Source organism: Ceratina calcarata, unplaced genomic scaffold (assembly GCF_001652005.2).
Source record: "Ceratina calcarata isolate Rehan_Ccalc_2016 unplaced genomic scaffold, ASM165200v1 scaffold297.2, whole genome shotgun sequence".
Taxonomy (NCBI): Eukaryota; Metazoa; Arthropoda; class Insecta; order Hymenoptera; family Apidae; genus Ceratina; species Ceratina calcarata.
In genome coordinates, this window is record NW_017152138.1 from 1,104,608 (window position 1) to 1,116,636 (window position 12,029).

Sequence of the window (12,029 nt, forward strand, 5' to 3'; positions counted from 1 at the left end):
AAAAGAGGTGTGCGACGGTTTTACACGTACACGTACTAAATAATCTTTTTTTTTTCTTTATCGTTGTGCAGGTCCCGAAGGCGTAGCAACGGTGGCGTGACGGACATACACTCGCAGCAGCAACAGCAGCAGCAGCTACAGGAGAATAATAACAGCAGCTCGCGGGACGCGAAGAAGCCGCAGGAGGGGCTGGGTCCCGATGAGATGTGGGCCCCTGGCGGGCTAGGGCCTCACCGGGAGCTACCAGTCGACGTGCCCGACACCCTCCTACAGAAGGCCTACCCCAACAAGGTAAAGAACTGCTCCTCCGATTACCGGAACGAGCTTCGTGGTCCCCGTAGCGCTAGCGACCTCGACCTCTCCCTAAACCTTAGAAACGACACCCTTAAGTCGACCGGCACGCGGATCCACAACGTCGACGACCATCGCGGCCGTGCTAAAATCGCGACGCCGGTCGAGTCCACGGACGTGACCGACGCGACCGTCGGTAGGCCGCGCATTAAAAACGGTCAGCCACCGCCGATGGTGAAGATCGAATTGAAGATCGGATCGGGGAATCTCGAGGACGAGGAGGAGTGCGAGAAAAGCAAAAAGGAGCCGGGACAGGAGCGGGACGGTGACCAATACAAGTACCAATCAGCGCTAGCCTCGCTGGATCTGAAGAATACTTTCAAGGGCTTCGAAGAAGACGAAGAGGACGAGGGAGTGAACGAGGACACCAACGGGCAAAAGGAGTCCAGCGTGGACGTGGACGTCGAGGAGGATTATCCTTTCGCCAAGGAGGACTACCCGACGATGCTGAAAACTTGCAGCGACGATTCGGCAAGTCCGAGGAGCTCTTCCGGGAGGTCGGATAGTACCGCGCCTCTGGATAGTAGCCTGGTATTGAGACATGCGAAGAATCCTGGAAAGGATTCGCCTACATACGATGCCAGGAGAATCGATCTCGGCTCGCCCTGCAGACCGGTCGTCGCAGAGATCAAAATGCCTCTTTTCGGGCGTACGAGAGAGACCACGTCGTTCGATAATCCTGCGTACGGTCTGGCCGATCTGCAGGATCTGCAGGGACTCCTGATGAGGTCCGACGAGGTCTCTGACTTGACCAGGCTGATCGACGAGCAATGTACGATTCCGAGAATACCTCGCGAACAAGATAGAGTGTCTCCGTCCCGCGCGAAGGATCAACGCGCCAATGAAATGCAATCGGAAACGATTCCATCGAGCAAATCGAAGAGCTCGAAGCCCAGGCGGCAGACGGACGAACGTGCGAAACTGAAGGCAAAGACGCGTAGTTTGGACGTGGAAGAGTTGATCCGCGCCAGTTCGAACGACGATCTACTGGGTATCGAGTCGGGCAGCAGCCTCTCCTCGTCCTCGAGGCAGCGAGCGAAGAAAAAACGACACCAACAGATATCGAGCGGATACTCGACCCTGAGGAGCGACGCGTCAGCCGATCTCGAGCACGTCGATCGTAGCTTCTTGGTCGTCGGCGGCAAGACCTACCGCGAGGTCGCCGTCGACTGCCCGCCTGATTTCGTCCCGGTGACCAAGTGCCACCCCGTCTACCCTCCGCCGAACAGGACTCCCGGCAACAGCAAACAGAACACGCTTGAGCCGAAACGGGAGCGTAACGGGACTATCGGCAGGAACAATAACGTAAATAATGTTGGCACGGTGGCCGGGGACGACGGAAACGCGTGCACCACGAGCACGACGATCGCGTCATCCACGCCCTGTCCGCGATCCAATGATCTTAATTGCTTGACGAGCGGCGACGAAAGCGTCGCAGAGAACGTAGTCGCTAGATCGCTAGACAGAAAACGCGACTCATCCATGAAGAAGGTAAGGTCCAAGGTCAAGAGTTTGCTTCTCGACAGCTTGCTTTCTATCGTGCACCATGAGCCGCGCCATCAACAACACGCCACCGACACGCTTCCACACGCTGCTTCTTCCGCTGCTGCGACGCACCATCCTAACAATACCTCTGACGCGTTCCTAATTCGCTCTAACAATGAACAGCTTCGGGGCTCCGGGTTCTTGGTACCACGATCGTCGAACTCGATCGTGCGAAACGACGCCGGTTCATTATCGCTGCCCTCCAGCAAATACTCCGCCTCCACGGATAATCTGATAGCTGCCCGTAGAAATCTGCAGGTGCGTTTCTCCTGCGATCTGACCGGCGGCGAGTCGTCGCTCTCGTCCGGCCGCTGCAGTATCGTTTTCCCGGATCGCCTCGAGCCGAGTCCCGAGAAGGAAAGCTTCTCTGGGGGTTCCCTCGAAGACGACTCGTTCGTCAATAAGAATTCATCGGTGCAAGGTACGCCCGCGTGTTTGTCTTTTGTCCAAGAAACCAATCAAAACTGTCGCAATTCCCTGTGCGAATTTTCACGCGGCAAGAACCGTTCTTTCAATCTCGCAAAATCAAAATGGGGAACCCAGAACGACGGGAAGAAGCTTTCCGTATTCGACGATTCCCCTAACGCGCAAAATCGCACGAATTCCCGATTGTCCCTTGAGTACAAGCGTTCCAAGTGTCTGGACGACTCGTCTTCGCTACGAGCGAGCCAGGACGCGTCGAGAAGCGAGACGAACTTGTTTATCGTTCGGTTCGATACCCGCTACCAACCAGCCGGTCTTTATGGCTGGCGCTCCGAATCGAATTTACTCTCGCGATCGAATTCCACTTGGATCGAGCAACGGGACTCTAGTTTCCACGAGCCCGGCCGAGGAACGCCGAGACCAACGCAGCCGGACGTCGCGAGGGAACGTACGTACGCCTCGCACGAGCGCATCGACGATCTCGCTGTGCACCAGGTAAACTTTGCTTCGCTTGTTTCTTGTTCCGCTTCTTGTCATTCGACGATGCTCATGCGATTGTACGTGGAAACATGTTGTGTAATATACTTAAATGTCGAGGAATAACGTAGTACAAGTATTCATCTTTCTATTACCGGAAAAACTTGTTCATAAATCTGATTTTTATACACCATCTCTTAAAACTGTCGAGCACGAAATGAACAAGGAGATAAATAAAATCGGCAAGAGCATCGACTGTACTCAAAAGACAAAGAACGTTGACAATGCATGCACACGTAGATAGAGTTGATGAGCATGCTGAAATTAAACGATTCCATTGCGTACATGGAAGGTTGTACATAGGTAGTCATAGTGCATGTGTTTCCACTTTCCATTCTCTCTTCGTCTTTCTGTCATCGCTGTTATTCGCTTCAGTGTAGCCTGGATAGAAATCGAACTCGCTCGTTCGTGGGACTTGTTCGAAAAACAGGAGATCGGTATCGATAAAAATCGAAATGGACGAATACGTTTAGGAATCGAAATGGAGAAAAATGAAAGGAAAGATCTTTGGCGGCGATCTCTGCCGAGGGTGCTTTAATGCGAGCTGTTTTGTTTTTTTTTTAACCGGATTTCTAGGCTGGTCTGAATGGGGTGAAACCTGCCATCCCCCCGAGAGATCAAAAGAGGGCACCTGCCAGACCCCCAAAAGATACTCTACGTCTGTCGACGCAGAACAATAATGTGGAAACCACCGATTATGCGAATGCCGAGCCCACGCAGCAGCAACTGCATTCCATTAGGAAGTACCAGGTACGAGACATCGCCTTCATTTATTATTTTTTCTCGCCAAAATGAACAGTTCGACGATAAATTAACGTTGCCAGTAAATTCCAATAAATACAGACTTCCTCATCTTCTCTGTTTGATTTACTACAAAATATATTCTTGTAAATGATTAGAATAAAACTATGTCGTTTTCTTCATAAGTATAGCTTTATACGCGGTACTGTTTCACCAAACAAATGAAGACATTTGTCTTTGGCTTTATTAGTTTATTATTTATCATTATAAAATCTGATAAAAGTACATTTTAATTCATCAAAATAAAAAAATGTTTAATGATCTTCATCGTAGCTACAATGAATTTATACGCAATACTTCTTTTATAAAATAATATTGATACAGTCACATTAGATGCTTCCACATGCTTTAAAGATAAACGTAGGAAAGTAGAGAACGATGATTGAAATTGAGGCGTTTTCGGTGGGTGTGCAAAAAGCGTATTGAACGCGGGAAACGCGTGGTATTCCGCATGAATAATTTAGCGTGTTGTGTAACAATGTAAAACGACTGATCGTTGTTTAAGAGGTGGTACCCAGCCACGGTTGTCCAGGTTCCAACAGGAAATTACGAGGCCCGAGCACACAATTGTTGTTATCCAACAGCGGTCGCTTGGATGGCTCGCTGTGTGCCTCTCGTTTATAGTTTTTCGAGTTTCCTATTCCACGTCAACGACTGGCGATGTTCTAAAATCGAGGACGAAGTTAAATTGAAAATGATACGGTCTACGGTCGAAGTAAAATTTCGGTATATTCGATAGAAATGAAATGTAGAATTCAAGAAATAATTTTTATATGATACTAAAATAGTATTTAGTTAAATAATTAAAAAAGAGACATTCGTTTTCTGATTTCACTTTTCCTGATTCCACAAGAATTAAAATTATGCTCGGTGTTAACGACCGATGAGAAATGCTATAAACGCGTCTAGCGTTTGAACATTTATCGCGTCTCTGTATTTAAGTCATGTATGGCTTGGAATGTAAGAAAGCCCGAGGCTACTACAATAATTTAAGATTAGACGGCAGGACTGTTTCGATAGGTGCGTACAGGCTACCACCGGGTTGTGAGTCAGGCTGCGCTTTTCTTTTTTTCTTCTCCGCCCTTTTTTCCCTGACCTCAGTCTCTGTCGCTGCGTCTTCTGACTTAGGAAAGTAGCATTTTTTCTTCAGTCTTTTCCCTTACTGAGAACCAGATACTTTACCGTAAACGCGCCCGTGCCTCTGGAATTGTTCGTTTCTTCGGTGAACGATAACAAGCCCCACATAACTTTGGTATTGCGTTTATTCCGGCCTGGAAGAATTCTTGTTAGTCGTCTCTTATGATTTTCCCTCTTTGAATTTCTTTGTCGTCAAAAGCACAGCACGACGCAAAGTGTAATACCACCAAGGAGGAATTACTAAAGAATGGCAGGACTTTGTGCGCACTCAAAAGACTGCAAGTTTTGACGTCGTCTAGAATATGTTGCCATCGAAGTAAGAAATAGAAAGCAAAACAATTGTCGATGCTGAACCGATCGTATAATCTACGTTAAACGAGTAATTGGCGATGAATGAAATAATTAATCGATTAGTCTTTTGAACTATGCAAGATAAAAGAAAAATTGTACACGATCTTTTTTCCATGTAATAGCAGTACCTACAACTTTTATTTGAAGCATTCTTCGATATTTCGAGGAAAAAAAATTTTTCGATTTTTCCGAGATTTTTCCAAGGGGTACCAGATTTTGCGAAATTTTCGTTTTTTGCCAATAACTCCCAAACCGTTTGACTTACGGAAAAATTGCATCAGACCTTTCTTGTAGAGGACGACGAGATCTACAATTTCCATGTAAAAACTTTTCGCTAGTATCGATAGTTAACGAGTAATTTGCAAAAAACTGTTTTTTCGTTTTTTGCAAATAACTCGTAAACTATTGGCGCTAGCGAAATGTTTTTATACAGAAATTGTAGATCTCGTCGTCCTCTACAAGAAAGGTCTGATGCAATTTTTTCGTAAATTTAACAGTTTAGGAGTTATTGAGGAAAAACGAAATTTTTTGTCAAAAGTTCGCTGATTCGACGGTGGAATGGTCGGATTTTATCAGTACCCATAAAATGCCGATTAATCATAGTCAACTCGTTAAATATCGAAGTTAGAAGAAAAAGAACTTTTATTTGAAGCATTTTTCGAAATTCTGCGGAAAAGAAAATTTTCCGAGATTTTGTCAAGAGAAAAGGGTCACGTACCCATAAAATTCTGATTAATTTTACTTAACTCGTTAAATACTGGAGTTAGAAGAAAAATGCATATTATAGGCCATATATATGAGATTAAACTGTATACGACTGTGTTTGCTCAATTTTCTAGCGAGCTACCAGAAATCAGTCAAGTAGGTAAGGAGCTGACGCTCGGTGAAGCCGTATGCGCGCGTACCCGCGATGGTAAATGGGGCTTCGTCCAAGTATTTCTGCATCGGGAATAATACTGTAGAGTAGTAGACCATTCGGGTTACATAAATCGGTGAATCGTCTCCGAAACGATTCTTGCGTCAACGACAGGCTTTATCGGCCGGTGGGCGTTGATCACCGCTGATGGTCATACATGCTTCTGGCTGATTGCAACTCAATGCCCAACAGCCTGCAGTTTAATTACGATATATCATTCAAACAAGATTTTTTGTTTTCAGAGTATCAAAAGAGCAATTGTCAAGCATCTGAATTTGTTCTGCTCAATTGTTATTTTCCGTTAGGCGTAAAAGTTTTGTTAGCTTCAAGCTGAGATTGAAGTCGAAATGCTTGCTTGATGTTAGTCAGAATGTTTGCTGTTATATGTTTAAATACGATTAAATGGTGAAACGGAATTGTCGACGTCAGAGTTTCTTAAATTATTTGTATTTGTTAAATGTGTCAATATCATGGAAAGCTCAGAAAGGTGTACGAGGTAGGTTCTGCATGAGTCGTGACACGAACACGTCGCGCATAAATCTGAGTCACAATCAGCGCAACGCAGAGCTCATAATATCGTTCATTTTATTTATTATCGATGTTTTGAATGGCGCACAAGTCTTCCCGTTTACACAACCATTCCCCGAAAATTATTACACAAGCCCACGCAGTTCGACGAACGAGGTAAGGCAATCAAGTTTCGTCCCCAGATCGAAGATTGCGTTCCGGGTTTCATCGTATCTGGCAACGATATGCGATGTCATTACGAAGAGAGATATCGCTGGTCGTCTATTTTTCATAGCCATTTACGTGATTGATTTTTATTATCGTGTATTACGTATGAACATTTGTTATTTGTTTCTAAAATGCATAACGTTGATTTATAATTCCTAAATTCTCATGAATCCGCGTTTTGTTGAGACATAATTGGATAAATTCAAACGTAATTGATACACTTATTATTTAAGGATTATAACAGAATTGTTATCTCCACGTTTCCAGGACTCATTAAGGTGCAGCACAGTGAGACGTTCGTAATCAAACAATTTGATTATAGGAGCAGCTGCGTAAACGGAAGGATGAGGAGGAGAGACAAGAGATACTCCATCAGTCGCTGCGTGGCTCGAGGAAGCTTCAGGCGTTGGAGAGTCATGCGACGAGCCTCTCTGGACAGGAGAATCTGGCATATGCCCAGGATGAGGTGACCACCGCCACCGTCGGCCGCGGTGCCCACGTAACCCCGAGCATCGTGCAAGAAGTCGAGGAGCCTCCCAGGCCCCTCAGTAAGTCACATTTTCCCTCGGGACTCACATTCTGCCCATTCAAGAGCCACTCGACTTGATGGCCGCGCTAACGACACTCGTTGCGGCCCATTAGTTTTCTATTTAGGATCCGATAATTCCTCGTCGGCTTCTTTTTGAAATCCAATCGTTCTGTGATACGTTCGTGCGTTTGACTCGACACACGATTGCCCACACTCATCGTTTTAGAATTTCATATATGAAAAAATCTATCTTTGATACATCATGCTCAGTGCAATGGTTGATTAGTTAGATTGAGAAAGCAGAAAAGATAATTGAATAAACTTAAGAAAAGGTCGATGAAAAGTTCATCAAAGAATCGTCTAACAGAAGATCCTTGCATATTTCAGCGTACGGAGAGGTCGTTGCGTCGTTGGAGAGGCTACAGCTTCAGCTGCGGAATATTTCCGGCGCTTTAGGCATATCGGGGCCCGGCGTCGAGGCCGAGCTGGAAGCGGTGCGAACGCTCTTGGTGCAGAGTCGATTCGCGTCTGCCCTTGCTACCCATCATCTCCTTAGAAATCGTTTGAGATCCAGCAAGGTTTTGAAACATCATGCCGATGACGCCTCCAGTTTGGCACGAGATGTACGTATAGAAACTTTATTAGAACATTTTGTTTATTAAGTAAGAAATCAGGTAACGTCGAAAATTGATATTCCAATGGGTTTGAAATCGATTTTGAACCGCTCCGACAGATATTCAGCAAGCCGCGAATTCGGTTTGCTTAGCAATTGAATTCCCAACGAAGAGCAAGTAAACGGTGGTAAGGTTTGCCAATGTTATTTGAATATTTCAGTGCGTGGATATTCTCGAGAAATGGCAGTCTTCGTCGACGGCAACAGGTGTTGGCGCTGCGGAAACAATCGCTGCCGTGGAGGAGCTGACCGGAATCCTGACGAGCTACGACATGGAAGCTTTGCTACTTGCCCATGATTCCATCATCTCGTACGTCGACGGATTACAGAAGAAGCAGAGTCCATTGTCTACGTCGCCGAGCGGTCCACCTAGCCCGACTACAAGTTGGCGAGGCTCCCGCGCCGTGGATAATATTAAGATCATTAGAATCGAGAAGACCAATGAACCCCTAGGTGCTACGGTTAGAAATGAGGGTGACGCCGTTATTATAGGTAAGGATTTTCAACACCGGATTGTAACAATGGATTTTCCATTTTTAATTCGAATTTATTTGATAGGTCGCGTGGTACGTGGAGGAGCTGCAGACAAATCCGGATTACTGCACGAGGGCGACGAAGTCTTGGAAGTGAACGGCGTGGAGATGCGTGGTAAAAGCGTGAATGAAGTGTGCGACATTCTGGCCGGTATGCAGGGTAGTTTGACTTTCATCGTTCTACCGGCGCCCACGAGTCATAGGAATAATTTGAGGAGAGAAGACACTAATCAGGTATCGTTTTCGTTTCTTCAAAGCATATAAATCGTAGGATAATTTTAAATCAATTTGTCGATGTCCTTTTAGATACAACACATACGAGCCCATTTCGACTATGATCCCGTAGAGGATCCTTATATACCCTGCAGAGAGTTGGGAGTTAGTTTCCAGAAGGGTGACGTGTTGCACGTGATCTCTCAAGAGGATCCCAACTGGTGGCAGGCGTATCGAGAAGGCGAAGAGGATCAAACCTTGGCTGGTTTAATACCTAGTAAATCTTTCCAAAATCAGTACGTTGGTTACCTTCCGTTAACTTTTTAATCGAGTTCAATTTCCAAAGCATTTAATAAACCGATTGATTTCGTGTAGACGGGAGTCCATGAAGCAGACTATTGCCGGTGACAAGTCCACTGTGCGAGGTTCCAAGAAATCTAGCACGTTATTATGCACCGGTAAGAATCCAAAGAAAAAGAAACGTAACAAGTTCGGAGCGAACTACAACGACGACGGCTACCCGCATTACGCAACGACTGCCATCGACGGTAAATATTTTTTAGAAGATTAGACGAAGCGCATTCACCTTTACTTGTTCGCATTTGATCAAACGTTTATCTTTCCCAGATTACGACAGCGAAGAGGTGCTCACGTACGAAGAAGTCGCGTTGTATTATCCGAGAGCAAATCATAAAAGACCGATAGTCCTAATAGGACCGCCAAACATCGGGCGGCACGAACTCAGGCAAAGGCTAATGCAAGACAGCGAGCGTTTCGCTGCTGCTATTCCTCGTAAGTGTCAAAATCGAGATTCCTCTTATTAATGTTCTTGACTGTAACGATTGTACTGTTCCAGACACGAGTCGTCCTAGAAAAGACTCCGAGGTTGACGGCCAAGATTACCACTTCATCTCTCGTGCTCAGTTCGAATCGGATATTCTCTGTCGAAAGTTCGTCGAACATGGGGAGTACGAGAAAGCGTATTACGGCACTTCCGTTGAGGCTATACGGTCTGTAGTCAACTCCGGGAAGATTTGCGTGCTCAATCTCCATCCGCAGAGTTTGAAAATCCTACGAAACTCAGACTTGAAACCATATGTAGTGTTCGTGGCTCCACCGTGCCTCGAGAAGCTCAGACAGAAAAGGATCAAGAACAACGAGAGCTTTAAGGAGGAGGAATTGAAAGATATAATAGAGAAGGCTCGGGAGATGGAGGACAAGTATGGCCATTTGTTCGACATGATCATCATAAATACCGACACGGACCGAGCTTATAATCAGCTTCTGGCCGAGATCAATTCGCTGGAGAGGGAACCGCAGTGGGTACCTGCGTCGTGGGTGCAGTAAAGGATACGTTGACAGTGACCGAGAGAGAGGGAGAGAAAGGAAGAGAGGCGGCTTTCCAAAGTCTGGTCGGAATAATTTCCAAGGACTGGTTCTTCTATTGGTGCCTATTATACAATTTACGTTTCGTACACATTACGCGTAACTAAAAAGAAAGAAAAAAAGAAACCCCTTGCCAGGTTATCGTACTCCAAGTACCACTGGTTTTGGTGTAGTCTTCCGTGTCGTAATTTGGTGCCATCTGACCGTACTCGAGGATCGTCGCAAACGGAGTTGGGTTCGAATCGAATCAACGGATGTGAAACGAAATTATCATTTCATATAGACAAATAAGGTCTTATGGAAACGAAACTGTTGCGATCAACGATTTCATAGGCGATCAGCTAATTCGGAAGTCGACTTAGAATCCGCATTTGTTCGAATAAAGTGTGCCTCACTCTGATCGTCGACAAACGTTTTAAAGAGTGTCGAAAATTCTCGCCTCGTAAATTTTCGTTCCTCGACTCTCGAACTCCAGGATGCCACTCCAGAAGAAAGGAATCAAGAACAGGAGTCCTTGGATCAACTGGCGTGGTGCTTTTTACCCATCATTTCAAAGCGAGAGGACACTTCGCGTGATTCGTATTCTACGGATAAGATAATTACGCAAGATGTTAAAAAATAACGTTTCCCCAAAGATGTGTAAATTTCACAAGAGATCGTCCACCTCCCACGCGTTTACAGATTACAAATAAAACCGGAAAACCGCGGATATCTTGGACGATCAACATCCTTTTTCACCCTTTCGTAAAATAAAACAGCCCCGAAAGACTTTTTCTCTCGCAGTTTTCACGGATAATGAAAACAAAAATGAAAAAAAAAATGTGCGTAATACACAAACGCCTGCCGCGTATCCCCTCAAGTCGAGAATGTTTTGCCAAAACGTTGTTAAACAATTTAAACATAAATCACACATTTCCTCGTACTCGTAACTTTCGTGTGAAACTAGTAAATCTCGGAGATGCCGGATGAAACTCATAAACTCTATCTCATCGTCCGCCTTAGGCACTCTCTCGTGTTCGTTTAGAGATGAGAATCATACTTCTAATCCAAGTAGACCGTCGTTTAAAGATACAGTTGTAGACGTGTTAGGCTCGCGTGCGAAAAACAGGCATGAAAAACAGATTTTTCGATCGGGACAAATACTAATTTTTCTTTTGCTCTTCTATTCGAGCGAACGTGAAAGATTTTTCATGTATTGTTATCATTCACTTCTTTACATAGTTATAAATGTGGAATTCCTTGTGCCGAAAATTCTCCGTTGAAACGAGATATTGTTTTTCATGGTTTCGAAGACAAGAAAATAAAAAGACAAACAGGAATCGGGTTTTTCAGTCCAGAGGAAAAAATTTTTAGTTGATTCACAATCGTCGATACAATTTCGGTATCGCAAAACTTAGGAACGTAAGAATAATTTCTAATTTTTGTAGCCATTATTTTGAGACAAAAGTATTTTAGGAAATACGCACGATGGTCGGAGTATTGTGCCAATGTAATTAGGCCGCGTATTCAAACATGGCCTTATTACCGAAATCTTTCTTTTTTAATCGTTTTGGATACTGTAGTTACATCGAGGCTTGGATGAAGCTAAATTCATATTTCAATCTGTCGCTATCTAATATCATCTCTGAACTGTTTAAGTTGAACGAGATGAAAATTTATTTTCACTTTCTGAATGTTACGACTCATACTTAGCGAATTTTTATAAACGGGTCAAAGAGGATAAAAGAACTGAAATGTGCCAAAATAATCTGTCCCGAATGTTTAAAGAAAACCATCGCATAAAGAAGAAGGGAGGCTGAGGAAGAATGAGAGAAAATAAATTAGAAAACACGCTCAACGCGGCACCTTCGCATCTGTCATTATAATTGAGTCTGTAAATATTTGTGCACTTGTATAGAG

At 44.7% G+C, this 12,029-nt stretch overlaps 1 protein-coding gene across 3 annotated transcripts in view; it reads left to right on the forward strand.

Moving 5' to 3' along the window:
- Positions 1 to 12,029, forward strand: part of LOC108624058 (MAGUK p55 subfamily member 5-A) — a 51,533-nt gene extending 39,504 nt beyond the window's left edge. For 2 of the 3 annotated variants that reach the window (XM_018023032.2, XM_026812780.1), the window contains 10 exons: positions 72 to 291; positions 3,433 to 3,606; positions 7,119 to 7,344; positions 7,713 to 7,948; positions 8,160 to 8,490; positions 8,557 to 8,765; positions 8,838 to 9,040; positions 9,120 to 9,292; positions 9,372 to 9,536; positions 9,601 to 12,029. In XM_018023032.2, the coding sequence (XP_017878521.1) occupies positions 72 to 291; positions 3,433 to 3,606; positions 7,119 to 7,344; positions 7,713 to 7,948; positions 8,160 to 8,490; positions 8,557 to 8,765; positions 8,838 to 9,040; positions 9,120 to 9,292; positions 9,372 to 9,536; positions 9,601 to 10,091 (2,428 nt within the window). In that variant the 3' untranslated portion in view covers positions 10,092 to 12,029. Of the gene's footprint in view, positions 1 to 71; positions 459 to 491; positions 2,815 to 3,432; positions 3,607 to 7,118; positions 7,345 to 7,712; positions 7,949 to 8,159; positions 8,491 to 8,556; positions 8,766 to 8,837; positions 9,041 to 9,119; positions 9,293 to 9,371; positions 9,537 to 9,600 lie in introns of all 3 variants that reach the window. The other variant, XM_026812781.1, reaches the window with a different exon arrangement.